The sequence below is a fragment of the Cyrtonyx montezumae genome, unplaced genomic scaffold, assembly GCF_038088225.1.
Source record: "Cyrtonyx montezumae isolate F1298 unplaced genomic scaffold, pur_monq_1.0 scaffold_33, whole genome shotgun sequence".
NCBI lineage: Eukaryota > Metazoa > Chordata > Aves > Galliformes > Odontophoridae > Cyrtonyx > Cyrtonyx montezumae.
Window position 1 is genome coordinate 1,288,031 of NW_027072038.1, and position 18,815 is coordinate 1,306,845.

General features: G+C 62.3%; 2 protein-coding genes across 5 annotated transcripts in view; one reads left to right on the forward strand and one right to left on the reverse strand.

The window, feature by feature from the left end:
• ANXA4 (annexin A4) overlaps nt 1–18,815 on the reverse strand; it is an 81,871-nt gene that overhangs the window by 48,111 nt on the left and 14,945 nt on the right. The gene's annotated exons all lie outside the window — the stretch shown is intronic.
• Nucleotides 761–18,297, forward strand: TET3 (tet methylcytosine dioxygenase 3). 4 transcript variants are annotated; one of them, XM_065745115.1, is made up of 10 exons: nt 761–822; nt 9,945–11,838; nt 12,934–13,024; nt 13,182–13,275; nt 13,845–14,053; nt 14,217–14,367; nt 14,842–14,931; nt 15,035–15,172; nt 15,647–15,983; nt 16,398–18,297. In XM_065745115.1, exons 2-10 carry the CDS (start codon nt 9,990–9,992, stop codon nt 18,155–18,157), a joined length of 4,719 nt encoding a protein of 1,572 aa, XP_065601187.1. In that variant the 5' UTR covers nt 761–822; nt 9,945–9,989; the 3' UTR covers nt 18,158–18,297. The 4 variants fall into 4 exon arrangements, with proteins under 4 accessions (XP_065601187.1, XP_065601186.1, XP_065601189.1 ...); XM_065745114.1 differs by lacking the exon at nt 761–822 and adding an exon at nt 3,819–4,355; XM_065745117.1 differs by lacking the exon at nt 761–822 and adding an exon at nt 4,708–4,725.

Here is an 18,815-nt window from a genome sequence, read left to right on the forward strand (position 1 = left end):
CAGCCTGCTCACGGCAGCCCAGCCTCACTGCCCACATGGCCACGGCGGCTAGCACGGTTCTGGCACTCTGGCATGGTTCTGTCACTCTGGCACGGTTCTGGCACTCTGGCTCTGTATCAGTACCTCTGACCACCACCCACCTTTGTTTGGCACCTGCACTTTGCTCCTGCTTTGCTGTGGCCCATTCTGTGCTGGCAGAACCTCTCGGCCAGCTCAGCTCACAGCAGCCGGGCCTGTGGCTGAGCCTGCGGTTGGGCCTGCAGCTGGGCCCGCAGCTGGGCCTGCGGCCAGGCCTGGAGCTGGTCCCGTGGCTGGGCCTGTGGCTATAGCGATATCGATTTCAGACTACACCATTCCCGTGGCCGTGCCTCCGGTTGGGCCCGGGGCTGGGCCTGCAGTCGGACCCACAGCCGCTCCTGTGGCCGGGCCTGCATCAGGCCTGCCGGACCCGCAGCACGGCCTGCATCTGCTCCTGTTCCTATGCCCGCAGCCGTGCTCCGCTCGGACCCCGCAGTCAGGCCTGCAGCCGAACCCGTGCCCGGTCCCTGCGGTCAGCCCGCAGCCCTCCCCCCAAACGCAGCCCCTCCCCCCCCCCCCCCCCCCCCCCACGGAGCACCCCGCCTCGCTCCGCGCGCCCCCTCCCCCGCCGTGCCCGCGGTGCTCCGGGATTGCTCGGTGCTGGTGGGGGCCACCCCAGGCCGCCGGAGCTCCCCCCCGGTCGGGGCCGCGCGGCGGGTGGAGGCGGGGCCCCCCCGCGCCGGGGCGGGCGCAGCGCCGCACAAGATGGCCGCCTCGTAGCGGCGGGGGCAGCGGCGGGGCGAGGTAGGGAGCGGCGGGGCCCGGCGGGGCCGGGGCGGGGGCGGCGCGGTGGAGGCCGGGGACAAAGCGGGGCGGCGTGGGGGGGAAGGGGACCCCCCCCCTCTCCCACCCCCCACCTTCGGCTGCCCACCCCCCCGCGGGACCCCCGCGCGCCCAACCCGCCCCGGTGCCCCCCTCCCCCCATCCTCACCGAAAAATAGCGTTTTTAATGTATTTTACAGTGATTCCTACCTCCCCCCCCCCCCCCCCCCGTCTTCGCGGTTCCCCCTTCCTATCCCCTCCCCTCCCCCTCCCCCCCCTTCCCCCCCCCCGCGTTCTCCAGCCCGTGCCCCGCTGCACCGAGCGCCATGGCAGCGGGGGCCGTGGGCCGCGGTGACGTCACGGGCTGTCACCCCACGCGGGGACGGGGACGGTCCCCGCTCTGCGTCACGCTGCGGGCTGCGGGGCGGGGGGTGCGGGTCTCCCCCTCCCCCCCCCTCCCCCCCCGCGGCGCATCCTCCGGACCTCCCCGGAGACAGCACCGGGCCCGGCCCCGAGCGCGGTGGGGACCGTCCGTCCGCCGTCGGTGCCGCGTGCCGGGGCCACCGCGCGGCTCCGCCGGGGTCGGGGGGCACCGGGGGGCTGCGGGGTGGGGTGGCCTTGGGGACCGTCCTCGCAGTGGCCGTGGAATGGTTTGGACCCGTGGGTGACTGGGGGAGAGGGGACTCCGGGGCTTTGAGGGGGTGACTCCGTTCCCCCCGCCCTGTCCGTGGTGTTGTGTGTGTCCCCAGGCGTGGGGTGGCACGGCAGCGACGCGGTTGTGCTGCTGCGCGTGCCCTCAAGAGCTGTTCTCACGGGGTCTCGGTGCGTTGGGAGCAGTTTGTCCACCGGTCCCCTGCCCTCATGTGCTGGGCTCTCCAGTCCTCTGTCACCTGGCACTGAGGTCCCCCCTCCGTGTCCCCACGGCCGCCCGGGTTCTGGGTCATCTCCCCACGTGTGCCTGAGTTCTGTGGTCCCTGTCCCTGCTGTATTCGTGTCCTTGCTCTCCCATTTGTGCATGCTGCTGTCCCCATCCCTACGGGATTGCTGACCCTCAGCTACCTGCGTGTGTGAGGGTCCTTCCTTCTCGTTTCTTCAGTCAGGTTCCCTGGTCTGAATCCCTATGGCTTTAGGGTCCCTTGTTCCCCGCCTTGTCCTTGGTCCTGTGTTACCAGGATCCTTGGTCTCCTGCCTGCATGTGCAAGAGTCCCTTGTCCTTGTCCCTACAGCCTGGGGTCTTCAGCCCTCAGCCTATGTGTTCTGGAGTCCCCATCCCCCTGGCTCTGCCCACTGCAGTCCCTGACCCTACACCCACGTCCCTCGTTCCACGTGCACGTTTCCAGTGGCACACCACCACCACCAATGCCTTCAGCACAGTTGTGTGTACTGTCCTCAGTGCAGCATAGGGCACGAATGGGAGAGCCCCAACCTGAGCCCCATCTGTGCCAGCCTTGAGGCTCCAGAGCCTCTTTTATCTCTCCTTTGAGCTCATTGCAAGAGGGTGCCAGACCCTTTTTTTTTTTTTTTTTTGAGGATAAAAGAGCTTTTCCCCCCCCCCCCCCCCCGGGCTGGGATCCAAGGGGAGATGAAATGAAACTGGAAGGGGCTGAAGGTGGAACAGCTGCAAGCTGTCCTCGCTCCACATCCACCCACCACGGTGCTGCTGGCAACGGGAGCTGCTCTCCCCATCCTTGTGTCCGTGGGGTGAGGGATGTGTGGTGTTGGGACGGTGGGCAGGTGTCTGCTGGATGTCGTAGGGGGTTCTTGTCGTGTCTGGTGATGCAGAATGTTTGTTTGCTTCAGCTAAAATGGCAGTTCTTAAAAGGGGGAGCGGGGGGGGGGGGGGTGGAAGAAAAAAAAGATGGTTTCTCTACATCTCCTGGCTGCATCTTTTTGATTAAATGAGGCTTTGCTGTCGAGTGGTGGAGATGGGGACCTGGAGCTCCCAATGCTGCAATTTCCAATGCAGCCAAATGAGTGGAGGGGGTGGGGGTGTGTGTGTGTGGAGGGGGTGGACCAACCCACTCCGAGCACTCCAAATGCTGTAAAAAATTGATTGGAGCAAGTTCTAATTGCCGCAGTCGTCAGCGTGGAGGCCGGGGGATGCTGTGTAATGTCTGGAGGGCTCGGCTCCAGCTCGCTGGCTGCGGTGCTGGCTGCTGGTGGCACGGCCACCGTGCTCCCCAGAGCAGCTCCTTGCTCCCCGGGTGGACGAGGGGCGCAGGGAGCCATGGGCCTGTGTGAGCGCAGTGCCAGAAGGCAGTCGGATGCGGCAGAAGGCTGAGAAACATGAGCGCTGGGCTTTAATGACCCCTGGAAGCCCCAGCTTGGTGTTGCAACAGGAGCTGTTACAATTAGAGCTGTCGCATGCGAAGCATTTAAAGCCCCTGCAGTCGGAGCCATCCCGCTTCCAGGTGTTGCAGCAGAGGAATGGGGCAGACCGTTCCCTGGCCGCGTTGGCACAGAGGCAGCTGCTCCCTGTCCCCGCCGTCCCAGGGCTCCTCGCTGGCGGCCGCAGCCTCTCTGAGCCGCTGGCAGCCGGTGCTCCTGGCTGGAGCACGCTGCCTGCCTGCACATGGCTTTTTTTAGGTTTACAAACATTACGGCCCCGTGCACACGTCGCTTCCCCCCTCCCTTCCCGTGAGTCATCAGCCCCGTCACCAGTGCCGGGGAGCGCAGGCCAGGGAAGCCGGAGGCGGCGTCTGCGCTTCCCCCTTGGCGCTGCTGACCCCAGCGGAGAAAAAATAGAAATTGGGTATTTTTATTTTTAATGGTTTTTTTTTTCCCTTCCCTTTTTCGGTCATGGAAAAGGTCGAGCGAGACGAAGAGGGCGCAGCGGTGACGGCCGTGATGGTGCCACATCTGTTTGTGGCATCACCCGCGATCGGGGCGTTTTGGGAGAGGATGGCAGCGCAGCCTCCATCCGAGGGCTGCGCCGGTGCGGTGCCGCAGTCGGCGAGTTTGGAGCGGGCCGAGGAACTGGTGGCATCCGTGGGGCCGAGCTCGGAGCCGAGCGAGCCGCCTGACATGGGACGGAGCGTCGGCCTCCGGCTGCGTGCGCGGAGGTGCTGGAGCCCCCGCGCTGAGCTCATCGCGGCTGATGTGGCTGTGGTGACTCAGCAGCGCCAGCGCTGACTCAGCGGCACTGCGGACCCCAGGAGGCAGCTGAGGTGGGAGGGGGCTGTCATTTTCCGGGAGAGAAAAAAGGGAGAATTTGTGCGGCGTGCTGCAAAGCCCGTTGTGCCGGTGCTGATCGGGAGCGTAGTGAAAGGATGTGATGCAAACGCGTCCTTGCATAGGAAGGTTCCTGCTCGCTTTTCTTCAGCACTGTGTGTAGGAAGAGATGCGGCGGCTCTGACCGAGCATGTGTTTGAGCCCGTGCATAGGGCCGACAAGGAGCTTGCCCTACTCAACCCCAGCCTTGCTGCCTTGCTAACCTCATGGTGGGGGTCTTCATGCCATCCCCTCCATGGGGACCTGTCTGTGCACCGGTGCTGGCTGCCGGCCGCCGTGCCAGGGTGAGTACGGGGAAGTACTGCTCGGTGGGGTGGGCACTTGGCGGGGGGACGCGGCTGTGGCCACGTCCCCTTTGTTGGTGGCAGCCAGCTCGTACTGCCGGGCTTTCAGCTGTGCATGCGTGCAGGGATTGGAGCCAAACAGGAAAATGCGCCGTCCGCTTCTGTACTTGCAAGAAAGAGGATCTCAGCCCGAAGCTGGTGAAAGGGGAAGCGGCCGTCCCGTGTCTCCGCGCCGGTTTGCAGAGCAGGATGCGTCCCCCGAGAGGCTCTTCCCGGACGTGACTTGGTTCCCGTCACGTCCGCTTTGGTGTTTCGGGACCCCCCCCCGCCCCGTGAGGCACGTGGGGTGGTGGTGGTGGTGGTGTTTTGGGTGAGTCGGGGGGCCGGGGGAGCAGCGTGCAGCAGGCGGGGCATCGTGGGTGCGCTGTGTTGGGCCATGCCAAGCCCGCCCTGCATCTCGCTTTCACCCCGGGTGCTTTTCCCTGCCGGGACGGGTCGCGGCGGTGAAACCGGCTGGTGGAGCCGGTGCTGTCCCCGCGCCCAGACTGGGCAGGGCCGGGCTCCCACTCATCTCCCGGCTCCTGCCCGCCAGCCATCGCGCTGCCGACGTGTTCGTGCTTGCTGCACGCACGTCCCTCCTCCTCCTCTGCCGAAAGCTGCTGACGGGTTTCACGAAGCAAGGAGTGGGGCCAGGGCCGCGCATCCCCCAGGTATGGAGGGCTGTCAGGTGGGCTTTGGAGATCCACGTAGGCACGGTGCAGCTCGGGACCCCTGGTCCCAGCAGTGAGCACAGCCCCAGTGGGACGGGTGTGGGGCAGCTTTGTGCCGTGGCCGCCAATTCTTGAAGACTGGCTGGATTTCTGCACCCTGCTTGCGAGACACAGGAACTGGGCAAGGGGGAAGTTCCCACTGGGGTTTGTGGGAGGCGTGCAGGAGGCTCTGCACCCTGTCCCCCCCGTGAGCAGTGCTGTCAGGATGTGAGGGGCTGCAGAAGGCAGCCCGGCCCCGCGTGGGCAGCTCGGGTGGGTGGCAAAGTGCTGCTGGCACAGGGAGAGGCTTGGTGCGGCCTCAGGCATTTCTGCCACAGCCCACGCGCTTCCCTCTTCCTTCCCAGGTGAGTCCACGTCCCTTCTTTCCTTTACCTTACATTCTTTTCCCTTCCTTTCCCCTTCCTTTCTTTTCCCTCCCCCCTTAGCCTCCTTTTTATCCCCTCCTCTCCTTTTTATCCTTTTCATCCCTTCCCTTCCTGCCGGAGCACCGCTTGCTGCCAGCCGGTGTTCTGGCATTGCCCAGTGCCAGTCTGGTAGCTGAGCGCCTGCACGAGAGGAGTCAGCTGTGTCGGACTGAAGCTGCTCCAAGAAACAAAAATAGCGCCACTTTTTTTTTTTTTCTTCCCTTTTTTTGTCTTTTTTTTTTTTTTTTCCTTTTAAAGAGCTCTTCTCCCCTCCCTCGCTGCCGGCCGGAGCAGCCTGACGCAGCCTGGCAAGCCGTTCCCCCTTCCTCTTGCCAAATTCTGGTTCCCGGCTCAGTGCCGCGATGGGAACGCCAGCCCTGGCTCGGCTGCACTGCTCCTGAGGAGCTGATCCGGCTCTGCTGGGGCTGAGCATCCCGCAGCACTGCTGCCCTGCAGGGTCCCCCTTTTGCCCGGCTGGAGTGGGACCTCAGGGGCCGCTTGCGTGCGCAGGGATGAGTGTTCCAACCCGGCTTTGAAAGGCATCCAGAGCGGATTAGTGACAGATGCTGGCACACAGCTGCTCCCGGGCGGGGTGATTTTGGAGGAGCGGAATCCAGGCGCTCACCTCCCCCTTTGCTCCATGCATCAAGGATTGCTTCTGGGCAACCTTGCTGCGAAACACCTTTGGTTTCCCATCTCTTCCCCTTGCTTTGAACGGCTTTCCCATTGCTTGTAGGTTTGTCCGGGTTGGGAAAATGCTTTTTCTGGAACCCCACCAGAGGGGATGGGGATGGAGATGTTTCCTGGTGGAGAAAAATTCCCTGTCCCCGCTGCGCGCTGCTGGTGCTGGAGGAGCGTGAATACATGTCATTAAACCGGCTTGTTCCTTGCAAGATGGCAGAGGGGATGAAATGCTCGTCCCAGTGCCATCCAGAGCAGGATTACAGCTCCGGGGGTCCCTGAGGGGCCCATGGAGTGGGGATGGGCCGCGCGTGGCTCCCCGCGACACAACCCTGCCGCAGCTCTGCCTTTCTGCCGGGCTAAATGAGGACAGGAGCGAGCGGCTCAAACCCAGAGCTGGGGTCAGCCGGGGCCACGGAAACAGCTTGGAAAACAAGCGAGCGGCTGGGAGCGCCGGGAGGGGCTCCGTAGCTCTCCAGTTTGCTTTTCCCAGGCTTGTCTCATCCGCTCGGGGCATCCGTGCCACCGGGCTCCTCTCCAGCATCCCCCGCTGCCGGCACCGTGGTGCCATTGGGCGGCTTTCTGTGCCTGCTGTAGTGGTGTGGGTGAGCAGCCCGTCCGTCCCCGGGGCTCGCTGCCGGCCGCCTGCCCTTCCCTGGGGGTGTACTCAGGGATGCTCACCCACACCGGGCATCCCCGTCCCGTGGGAGCCCCACGGTGCCCCGGAGCCTGGAGGATCCCGGGGCGGCTGCCAGGGGAAGAAAACCACGAGTGCGGCACGGGGCCGACAGCCAAACAGCCGCCTGCCTCTTGGCCGGCCCCAGCCGCTGGCTCTGGCAGCACTGCTGACCTCCCGAGCACCCCGCCGTGCCCCGGCCGTCCCAGCACCGTGACCATTCCCACCCCACCCCCCCCTACCCCCCCCAACCTCATCCCGTGCCGTGCACCACCGCATTTGGGCACCTCCAGTGCTGCCCTTCCAAGGGGTTGATTTGCAGTGGGACGAAGCGCTCAGCTGCTCCGAGCTCAACGCTTGCAAAATTGGTTGAGATGTGTGTGTGTGTTTGGGGGGGGGGTTACAAATCCCCCAAGCACCCGGATAAGGGATTGCTGCTTCAGCCCCAATTCGTGGGGCTGGATGGGACTCGCGGGCGGTTTCTGGGCTCCAGGGATGAGGGCTGATCCTTGGCCTGGTGGTGGGGTGGTTGTTTCCCAAATGTGAAGTTTGGAGGTGGCAGCGCGTGGTTTGGGATGAGCGGAACCCCATAAGGCTGCCTGCTTCTCTGGGGCACGTTTGCTCAATGTTTTATATAGGGCCAGGGGGAGAGTTAGCAGAGTAACTTAAAAAATAGGGAGAGAAAGCTAAAAAAAGAAGGAAAAAAGGGCCTTGTGGCTGTGGCACTGCTCCTGGGGTCACTGGATGCATAGGTGTGCAGGGTGTAGGGGTTCCCGGATCTGTGGGGTTTCTGGACCTAATGTCTTGCCAGGTCTGTGGGTCTGCTGTGTACATCGCTTGCTGGATATGAGTTTCTTGAGTATATAGGGTTGCTGGTTGTGTAGGGTTGTGGGTGGCATAGTGCTGTAGGGTTGATGAGTAGAGTTGTGGATTATATAGGTCTGCTGGTGATATGGGTCATAGTTTGCTGAGTATATAGGGTTGTGAGAGACATAGGAGTGCTGGATGTGTGGGGTTGCAGATGTGTGGGTCTGCAGGATGTATGGGCAGTGGGACATACAGAGCTGCAGGATGTGTGGGCTGTAGGAAGTATGGACTGGGGGATATATGGGTTGTGGGACGTTTAGGGCTGTAGGATGTATGGATTATGGGATGTACAGGGCTGTGGGTTGTACCGGGCTGGGGGATATACAGGGCTGCGGGACGTATGGATTAGGGGCTGTACAGGGTTGTGGGTTGTATGGGCTGTGGGATGTACGGGCTGCAGGATGTATGGATTATGGGTTGTATGGGTTATAGGACGTACAGACCGTGGGATATATGGGGCTGGGTGATGCACGAGCAGTGGGATGTACGGGCTATGGGATGCACAGGCAAGTGGGACATATGGCTTATAGGATGTACGAGTGGTACCGCGGGCATCAGGACGCACGGGGCTGGAAGACGCGCACGGACTGCACCGAGCCGTGGGGCAGAGGCTGCGGGCTGCACGCGTCACGCGTGACGGCTCTCGGGGGCCGCTCCAGCAGTCCGGGGGCCGAGCGCACGTCCCCCCCCCCCCCCCCCCCCCACCCAACCCCCCCCTTTCCCCGCCCGTACGTGCGCGCGGCGCCGGGGCTGATGGCTCCTGCAGCTGCCGCGGGGGGCGGGGAGCGGCGGCCTGGCGCGGTGCGGCGCGGAGCAGCGCGGGCGCCTCCGTCCGTCCGCGGGCGCCGTCCGTCCCTCCGCCGCCGCCGCCGCCGCCGCCGTTCCCCCCCCGCAGCGTAAGTGCCGCGGCGCGGCCGTGCGGGTCCCGGTGGCTGCGGAGGAGCGCGGCGCGGGGCCGGGGGTAAACCCGGCGGGGGTCGGTGCGTGCGGAGGTTTTTGTTGTTTTCCTTCCGCCGAAGGCATTGGAAACAGAAAAAGGGGGGAAACGAGAAAAAACAGAAAAAAATTGGAAAGGGGGGGGGGGAGGGGGGGGGCGTAATAAATGAAGCGGAGATCATATGTAGATGTATCTTTGGGGTTTTTTTGGGTCCTCGGAGGGATTTTCCCTTCTTTTCACGGCGCGCGGAGGGACCGCACTGCACCGCACCCCTCCCCCCACTCCCGAGGCGGTGGGTGCGCACGGGTGGGTCCCTCGCAGCGCCGTGGGAGTGGGGGGGATCGCTGTTGGTTTCGGGATGGAAATCCCGCGGGGCCTCAAAGAGTTCCCCCCCCCCCTTTCTTCGCCCGCCCCCCCCCCCCCCTTCCCCCAGCGGCAGTGCCGGGAACAAAAGGAGCGGTGCGGCACCGCCGGGGGAGGCCGCGTGCTTCCCCGCGTGTTTTCCCCGTGGGTTCCCCCCCCCTCGCACCCCCCACAAGGTCAGGATGGCGGCAGCGCTCGGATGAACCGCCGGGACAGCCCTCGTGGGGAACCCTTCAACCAGGCCCGGGCCGTGCGTGGGGGAGTTCCTGCGTGGGGGGTTGGGGGGATCCCCAAGAGCTCTGTGCGTGGCTGCGGAGGGGCCGTGGGAAGGGTGGATGGGGCCACTGCTCCGTGCTGCCGATGGGGTTCCTCCATCGTTTTCTCCCCAGAGGGAGAAACGGGGCAGGGAGGACTGGAGCTGCTCCTCTCTGGTTCCACGGGGGATTTTGCTGCACGCAGTGCTCTGCGTGTCTCAGGCGCCTGTTGCTCCGTCCCTCCCTGCCTGTATGTGGCCCCGGAGAGGGGTGTTGGCATCCCCCCCACCCCTCACAGGGCCCTCCTCTCAGTGGCAAACGGCAGAATGCTCCGAACCCCATCACTTGCGACACTGAGACCCCCACCAAGGGGCACAGGGATGCCCCCCCCCCCTTCATAGTGTCATGTACCCACTGGGGCGATGGGCTCCAAGTCCCCTTCTGTCCCTGCTGCCCCACTCCTTGCAGTGCCAGCTGGACCTTCAGGACACAGCGGTGGGAAGGGTGCAGGGGCACCCGCAGCTGCGTATGGGGCTGTGCTGAGATAGAGAGGGGTGGAAGGCTGTGGGGTGGGATACGGGGCGCAGGCACAATCTTGCAGGGGATGCTCACACCTCTCCTCTCTCCCCACTCTCAGACAGGTCCGGGGGGCGAGCCGGTTGATGGCCCCAGAAGAGGCCCCATGGAAGAAGGGCTGATCGACTATGGAGGCGAGAGGACACTGAACGAGGGCGGCCGGCTGGGCCTGGCCGCTGGGGGCCGGCCGCAGGTGGGGGGCAGCGCGTTGATGGAGCCCAGCGGCTGGCTGCCCGGCCCCCCCGCCGGCCCCGCACGCCTGGAAGACGCCCGCAACCTGGTGGCCTTCTCAGCGGTGGCTGAAGCGGTGTCTTCCTACCGGCTGCCCACCCCGGGCTCGCCCTCGCTGCTCTACAAGAAGTTCGACACAGAGATGAGCCGGGGAGGGCTGGCGCCGCGGGACGGCGTGCCACGGGGGGAGGACCTGCACGCCCTCAAGGCTGCCCTCGCCCTGGCCAAGCATGGCATGAAGCCTCCCAACTGCAACTGCGATGGTCCCGAGTGCCCCGACTACCTGGAGTGGCTGGAGCAGAAGATCCAGGCAGCCCTGGGAGAAAGCCCGCTGCCCCACGCCCCGCCGCCCCCCGACAAAGGTGCTATTGCCCCCCCTGCGGTGCTGGAGGCCGCCGAGCCGTGCCCGTCGGACGGCCTCCCCTTTTCCCAAAGTGCACTGAACATCGCCAAGGAGAAGAACATCAGCCTGCAGACAGCCATCGCCATTGAGGCGCTGACGCAGCTCTCGGCTGCGCTCCCCCAACCCGGTGCTGATGGGCCGCCCCCCCCGCCGCCGCCGCCACCGCCGCCGCCCCCCCCGGTGCCCCCCATCCCCCCGGAGCCATCCATCAGTGCGGTGCCTCCATCTGGGACCACTGACCCTATGGCAGAGCTGGAGCAGCTCCTGGGCAGCACTGAGTACATTGCAGCGGCCTTCAAGCGGCCCGAGGCCGGCAGACCCCCCCCTGCAGCAGCGCCGAAGCCCCCGGAGCAGGTGCCAAGCAAGGAGGCGGCGAGCAGCCCCCGCGTGCTGCAGGAGCCCGACCTGCACAGGAAGACGCAGCTGGTCCTGCAGCAGCACCTGCACCACAAGCGGAGCCTTTTCCTCGAGCAGAGCCTCTCCACTCCCCCCCCGGAGCGCCCGCCCGGCTGGTGGACCCCCAGCACTCCCAAGCCCTTTGAGAAGCAGGTCAAGGAGAAGAAGAAGAGGATGCAGCCGGATAAGCCAGCCCGCAAGCAGGTGCAGATCAAGAAGCCCAAGCAGAAGGACTCGCAGCCACTCTTCCTGCCCTTCTGGCAGATCAGCCTGGAGGGGCTGCGGACCCCCACTGAGCCCCCCACTGCAGCGCCGCAGCCCGAGCCCCCACCGCCCGCCTCACGCCCGCCCACTGCTCCCGACTCTCAGGAAAGGGGTACCCCCGGGGGGGACACCCACAGCCACCCACCGGCACCGGGACCAGAGGGTGCGCTGCCCACCGTGGTGGATGACAAGCTGGAGGAGCTCATCCGGCAGTTCGAGGCCGAGTTTGGGGATACCTTCAGCCTGCCACCCACAGGGGCCACCACGCTGCCAGAGGGGCCGCCGCCAGCCCCCCAGGTGCCCCCCACCGCTTCCAGCACTTCCGCTGTGGCCCCCAGCAGTGCCACCCCACGGGGCTCCGCTCTGTCACCAGGGAAGGGACCACCTCCCGAGCATCTCTTCTCCGTGCGCTCCCCCAAGCAGATCAAAATCGAGTCCTCTGGTGCTATCACCGTGGTATCCACCACGTGTTTTTACTCTGAGGAAAACCAGAACGCCGACGAGGCGGAGGGGACGCCCACCAAGGACGAGGTGCCGCTGACCCCCACCCTCAGTGGGTTCCTGGAGTCGCCGCTCAAGTACCTGGACACGCCAACCAAGAGCCTGCTGGACACCCCCGCCAAGCGCGCGCAGGCTGAGTTCCCCACCTGCGACTGCGTGGGTGAGTGGGGGCACGGGGGGGGTCGGGGTGATGCACGGAGCTGTGCTGGGAGGTCCTTTGGTGAGGGGTGGAAGTGTCCCCCCCCGCAGCACCCGGGGGCACTGAGACAGCGCTGCAGCTTTGGTGGGGTTTGTCTTTAGGGCAGAACCCTGTGGCTGCGTGGGCTGCGGGGTGTGTTTGGGCTTTCCTCCTCTCTTGCTTTCAGGGCCAATGGCAAGTGAGCGCTTGGTGGGGGCACTCAGTCACAGAATGGTTTGAGTTGGAAGGGACCCTTAAAGACCACCCAGTCCAACTGCCTGCAGTGATCAGGGACACCCCCTCCATCAGTGCTCAGGGCCCCGCTGGCCTGACCTCGTGTGTCTGCAGGGATGAGGCAGCTACCACCTCTCTGGGCGACCTTGGCACCTCTCCTGCTGCTTCAGGAGTGATATTTGTAGCCGGGGTGCTCTGGCTCTGTCCCTATCCCTCTCCCAGATCTGCGTGTTTTTGTGCTGGCATTTGTTACACTTCGCAGCACATGCTGGAGAATTCAGCCCCTTCCACCATGCCCTTCTCCCGCGGGCTCTGTTTTCTCAAGAAAAAGCCATAAGAGAAGGCAATTAAGTGGGAGCCAGGACTCAGTGCTCCACGAGGTGCCCGTGCTGTTGGACACTGATGCAGTCGGCTGTTACTGTGTGTCCTGCACTGATCCTCGACTGGGCAGCTGCAGTGGAGCTGCTGGACGTGGTGAGAATCAGTGCTGGGAGCAGAGGATGGGCTGAGCCACGTCTGACCCCGCTCTGTGGGACTCGCTGCCTGGTACTGCCTTTGTTTCTCCCTCTGACCCCTGTGCACCCACAAATCTCCTGGTTTCCCCCTGTGTTGTCAGGAGCTGTAAACCCAGAGCAAAACTTGCTCAGCCTTAAAACACTCAGTATCAAATACTGCAGTCAGGAGTGAGGCTTGTGCTCTGTCAGTGGGGAAATGCCTGATCTTTTGTGCAAAAGTGCTTCATTTGAGGGAATTTGGCATCTGGGGGATGCAGTTCCCACAGGGCACGCACACCCCAACATCTGTGTCTCGTTCCCCTCCCCCCCCCCATGTCTCTTTTTGCAGAGCAAATTGTGGAGAAGGACGAGGGGCCGTACTACACCCACCTGGGCTCAGGGCCCACTGTGGCATCCATCCGGGAACTGATGGAGGAGCGGTAAGGAGCCCCCACCACAATGCCTTGCAGGGCCCTGACACTGGGCCTGGGCCATGAGCTGTCAGAGAGGGGATTGGGGGCCTCCTGAGGGCAGAAGTGGGGTGTGTGGGGTGAGGCCTCAGCAGGACACTTGTGGCTGATGCGGGTCTGCCCACAGGTATGGCGAGAAGGGGAAGGCCATCCGCATTGAGAAGGTCATCTACACCGGGAAGGAGGGGAAGAGCTCCCGGGGCTGCCCCATCGCCAAGTGGGTGAGTGAGTGCCTGCAGCCCCCAGACACCAACACTGCAGAAAGGGCCCCAGGAGACCTCAGGGCTGCACGTCACTTTACCTCTGTGCCATTCAATCAAAAGCGGGTGAGGGGGAGTGAAGCAGTCCCAGGTTCAGGGCTTCCGTCCTATCTCTGCCATTCACAGTGTAATGCTGCTGTCTGTCCCCAGTCTGCTTGGGGATAAGAGGTCCCCACTGTTAGTGGTCCCGTGGGGCCAGGGGTGGCAGGGGGTGGCAGCAAAGGGCAAAGCAAAAGTGGCAGCTGCTCCTGGGAACCTCTTCGGGGCTTCTCCTTCTCACAGAATCATAAAATCAGTAAGGTTGGAAAAGGCTAAGATCCTCCAATCCAAGCATTGACCATGCTCACGCAGTGACATCCACCAAGTGCTCTGGGCCTTGAGGTCACTCTGGCACCCCAGAGCCCGTGGGGAAAGGCATACCCAGGGTTGTGCCTCCAGCTCTCTTCCCCACATTCCTGTGGGGTGGTGTGGAGGCAGCCAGCACCCACTGCTGGGGCCCTATGTCCCAACTGGGGCTGGCTGTTTGACAGGTGATCCGGAGACACAACCAAGAGGAGAAACTGCTGTGCCTGGTGCGTCACCGAGCCGGCCACCACTGCCAGAACGCTGTCATCATCATCCTGATCCTGGCCTGGGAGGGCATCCCCCGCACGCTGGGTGACACACTGTACCAGGAGCTCACTGACACCCTCACCAAGTACGGCAACCCCACCAGCCGCCGCTGCGGCTTGAACGACGAGTAAGTGCGAGCAGGTCACCGTGGGGTGCGGGCTGGGAGGGGACACAGGTGTCTTCCCACGTCTCTCCATCAGCAGGGCAGCTGTCCGCCCTCCAACCCATAAGGAGGAGGATGCTGTCAGCACGGTGGTGGCTGACACTCTTCCTCGCTGTCCCTCCTGCAGCCGGACCTGTGCATGCCAAGGCAAGGACCCCAACACCTGTGGTGCTTCCTTCTCCTTCGGCTGCTCTTGGAGCATGTATTTTAATGGTTGCAAATACGCCCGAAGCAAAACTCCACGGAAGTTCAGGCTGGTGGGGGACAATCCCAAGGAGGTGAGTGACGCTGTAGTGCTGGGGAGTGGGTGAGGTGGTTTCCTTTTAGACTTGGCTCCGAGGTTTGTGAGGAGAAAGTCTGAAAATAGGGTCCCTCAAAGTAGTTTTGGGGGGTAGAAACGACAAGCTGACCTCCTGGTAAGTGAGTGAGGCTCTCACTGATGTCTCAGGGCTTTGCTGGCAATTATGACAGCAAGTGCTGTAGCAAATGGGGTCTCCCTAAGAACCCCAGGTAGATCTGGAGGACTCTGGTGTTGAGCAATTGGAAGCACAACAGACTGAGGCTGGGGGTTGAGTAGCCAAGATGTTGCCAGAAGATGAGGCTGTGCACTTTGTGTGATTGCAGACACAGCGAGGAAATTTGGACTCAGTGTTTTGTGCATGGGCTGTGTCCTTGATTGCATCCCTGCTTCCGAAACCTTTGGGTGATGTCCTCTTGTGTATGAACACACTTTTTTTTTTTCCCTATTGCAGGAAGAACTGCTCCGGAAAAGCTTTCAGGACTTGGCCACTGAGGTTGCTCCGCTTTACAAGAGGCTGGCACCGCAGGCCTACCAGAATCAGGTACCCAGCCAGCTCTTGGGCTCTGCAGCCTGGTGGCCAGCAGAATGGGAGTGGGGTGGCAGCTTGTGGATTTCAGGTAACTGGAGCCTGCTTGTTCTGCTAGGTTACCAACGAGGATATCGCAATAGATTGCCGGCTGGGCTTGAAGGAGGGGAGGCCGTTTTCAGGGGTGACAGCATGCATGGACTTCTGTGCTCACGCTCACAAAGATCAGCATAACCTCTACAATGGCTGCACAGTGGTAAGCAGGCGCTGGCAGGGCTTTTTGGGATGGTTCCCCATTTTCTGCTGATGTCTTTTTGAGCTGCGTGGCATCCAGCTGGTCCTATGGGGAGTGCTTCGGAGTGGAGATGTCTGAGCCACTGTCACCCCAGATTGGTGGGTGATCCTCGGTGCTTGCAGTCATGGAGCGATTTGCTTTTTGATATTTAAGTCCCTCAAATGAAAGCATTCGCATCTGTGAGGTGCTGAAGCTGTCCCCACCAGATGAAAGCAAAGCACCAGCAGGAACTGCACGTTTGCTGTAGTCTGACCTAAACCCCATGGGAAGTTTCCGGGCAGGATCAGGGGAGCAGAGTGGGCTGAGGGATCCACACTGGTTCAAGCGTGGGGTGCGGATTGCTGTTGAGTCAGGGCTGTCTCCCTTGGGCTGCGTTTGTCAGCATCTCTAGAGCTTGGCAGCGCTGTCCCCTCATTGCCTCCTGTGCTCCCCCAGGTCTGCACGCTGACAAAAGAAGACAATCGTGTGGTGGGGAAGATCCCCGAAGATGAACAGCTGCACGTCCTCCCCCTCTACAAGATGTCCAGCACGGATGAGTTTGGCAGCGAGGAGAACCAAAACGCGAAGGTGGGCAGCGGGGCCATCCAGGTGCTCACATCCTTCCCCCGTGAGGTGCGCAAGCTGCCCGAGCCCGCCAAGTCCTGTCGGCAGAGGCAGCTGGAGGCAAAGAAAGCGGCAGCAGAGAAGAAGAAACTGCAGAAGGAGAAGCTGATGACACCAGAGAAGATCAAGCAGGAAGTGCTCGAACTTCCTACACTCCAACAAAATGCAGGTAATGGGAACAGAACTGAGGTCACGCAGCCCCAGGCTGTCCAGAAAGCAGTGATAGTATGAGGATGTTCCCCTGTAGCTTTTTGGGGTGTAATGGTTGGGGGCTTTTTTTTGGTCGTAGGGTGCACCAGCAGTGCTGCCTTCAAGTTGGCACTACCAGCTTGTGCTGTGGGGTCTGCCTTTGCACTGTGGCTTTTGTGGTGCCTGTATTTTTGCTGCAGCTTAGCACGTGGGTGCAAGTTGCTGCCCGCACACGGGGTGATGCCGGTCAGAGCCAGGCTCTGACTCGGTCGGTCGTCCTGTTGCTGTTGGATTTTTGAGTCTGGCTGGGTTTTTTTTAGGCACGGGGTCCTCAGTCCCTGCTGGTGGCTCCTCGGCCATCCGGTCACAGGGGCTGTGTGTGCTGTGCCCACAGGTATGGCGTTGAAAAGTGGGCTTCCCCCACAGCCGCTGAAACCTTCCATCAAAGTGGAGCCGCAGAGCCATTACAACGCCTTCAAGTACAACGGCAATGCGGTGGTGGAGAGCTACTCGGTGCTGGGCAGCTGCAGGCCCTCTGACCCCTACAGCATGAACAGTGTTTACTCTTACCATTCCTACTATGCACAGCCCAATCTGCCTTCCGTGAACGGGTTTCATTCCAAGTTCACGCTGCCCTCCTTTGGGTATTACGGTTTTTCCAACAACCACGTGTTCCCCTCGCAGTTTGTGAATTACGGGGTGCCCGAGAGGGGTGAGAGCTGGGTGAGCAACAGCTATGAGAAGAAGCCCAACATCCAGGTGCTGCAGGAGAACCTCAACCATACCTACAGGAACACAGATTTCCCCGAGCCCATCCCACACAGCGTCCGGAGCAAAAACCATCACCAGCGCACCTACGAGCGGGCCAGCCGCTATGCCAGCCAGCAGAAGGCAGCGGCAGCCGGGGTGCACAGGACTAGCACGGGCTCGGAGGAGGCATCCCCGTTTGCACAGAACTGTTTTGGCAGCAGGGCCATCAAGCAGGAGCCCCCGGATCCCCCGCCCAGCATCGAGTCCCTAAACAACTCCACAGCAGCTGTGCCCGGCACTGGTCTGGCTCTACCCCCTGTCCCCGTACCGGCGCACAGCGGTGGCCTGGAGCAGCAGTGGAGTCCCTACAAAGCATCGTCCCGAGGTTCGTCTTCCCCCGAGCGGACTAGTGCGGCGGAGAGCTCGTGGAGCAGCCTGGTGCCGGGCGCCGGAGGACGGGAGAAGCTGAGCGCCTTCGATGCCGCCGTGCGCCTGCCGCTGCCGGAGAAGCAGTGGTCCAACGTCCTGGCGGGAGAAGCATCGTCGACGTGTGGTTCCAGCTTGCTGCCGAAGCCGTGGAGCCCCTGCAAGCTGGGGGAGACGGTGCTGGGCAGCACGGGTACCCCGACCCTGCGGGACAAGGGCTGGGAGCTGGGACCACTGGGCTTCGGCTCAGCCCTGCCGGAGCTGCCCGTCTTCTCTGAAGAACCGTGGGGTTCTGGCAAGGCGGAGGGGCGGAGGACGCCGGTGTCCGTGGCGGGGCTGCCTGAAAAGCCGTGGGAGGCGGCGGCGGTGCGTGAGAAGGGGACGGCGGGGGTACGCCGGGAGAAGCCGTGGGACCCCTTTGGGCTGGAGGAGGGCATCGAGGAGGCGCCGATGAAGGCGGTGAAGGAGGAGGAGGAGGAGGAAGAAGAGGACGAAGAGGAGGAGGAGTGGTCGGATAGCGAGCACAACTTCCTGGACGAAAACATCGGAGGTGTGGCCGTGGCGCCCGCGCACGGCTCCATCCTCATCGAGTGCGCCCGCCGCGAGCTGCACGCCACCACCCCGCTGAAGAAACCCAACCGCTGCCACCCCACGCGCATCTCCCTGGTCTTCTACCAACACAAGAACTTGAACCAGCCCAACCACGGCCTGGCGCTGTGGGAGGCCAAGATGAAGCAGCTGGCGGAGCGCGCCCGCGCCCGGCAGGAGGAGGCGGCACGCCTGGGGCTGCAGCAGGACGCCAAGGCCTTCGCCAAGAAGCGCAAGTGGGGCGGCGCGCTGGCGGCCGAGGCGGCCTCCAAGGAGCGGAGGAACGCGGTCCCCACGCGGCAGGCGGTGGCCATCCCCACCAACTCCGCCATCACTGTGTCCTCCTACGCGTACACCAAGGTGACGGGGCCCTACAGCCGCTGGGTCTGAGGCGGAGGCGGCCGCCGCAGCCCTTCTTACCTCAAAAGTCGGCAGCACTGGAGTCCCGGTGCTGTCTTCGTGGTGCTTTCTCCTCGGGCAATGGGGGAGAAGAAAAAAAAAAACAGAAAAAAAAAGGAAAAAAAAAAAAACCCACCCTTAAAAAAAAAAAAACAACAAAAAAAACCAGAACAGAAAGCAAAATAAAACCCAACGTTATGCTTGGAAACAACAGAACCGACGCGGGTGCAAGCCGCACTTGGCAAAGAGTAGGAAAATAGGAAAATAGGAACAATGCTCTTTGACATTTTTCGGTAACCTAATATTTATATCTCTGTGTTTTTTTAATCTATCCTTGTGCACTGCAAGAATGGAGAGAGAAGTTTATAGCATCCTCTCGCAAAGGAGAGGTTTTTAATTCCACTTAAAACCACGTATTTATTGGATTGTTATTATTATTTTTTAATCTGATGAGGATGACGAAGCCGACCTTCAAAAACGGAGCAAAGATCAAGAAAAGAAAACAGAAAGATAAATTAATTAAAAAAAATAAAGAAAAAAAAAAAAAAAAAAAGAGAAACAACCCGAACACCAAACCAGCGTACAAAGGCAGAGGTGGACCTCCCCCGGGTGGGGATCGGGGATGGCCTCGCAGAGTCACCTGGAAACG

Excerpts from the sequence above, each read along its gene's own strand:
- TET3 (XM_065745114.1), top strand. The coding sequence starts at position 4,278 with ATGGTGGGGGTCTTCATGCCATCCCCTCCATGGGGACCTGTCTGTGCA. Across the intron at positions 11,839-12,933 it reads CCCCACCTGCGACTGCGTGG|AGCAAATTGTGGAGAAGGAC; the intron begins GTGAGTGGGGGC and ends CTCTTTTTGCAG. Across the intron at positions 13,025-13,181 it reads CGGGAACTGATGGAGGAGCG|GTATGGCGAGAAGGGGAAGG; the intron begins GTAAGGAGCCCC and ends GTCTGCCCACAG.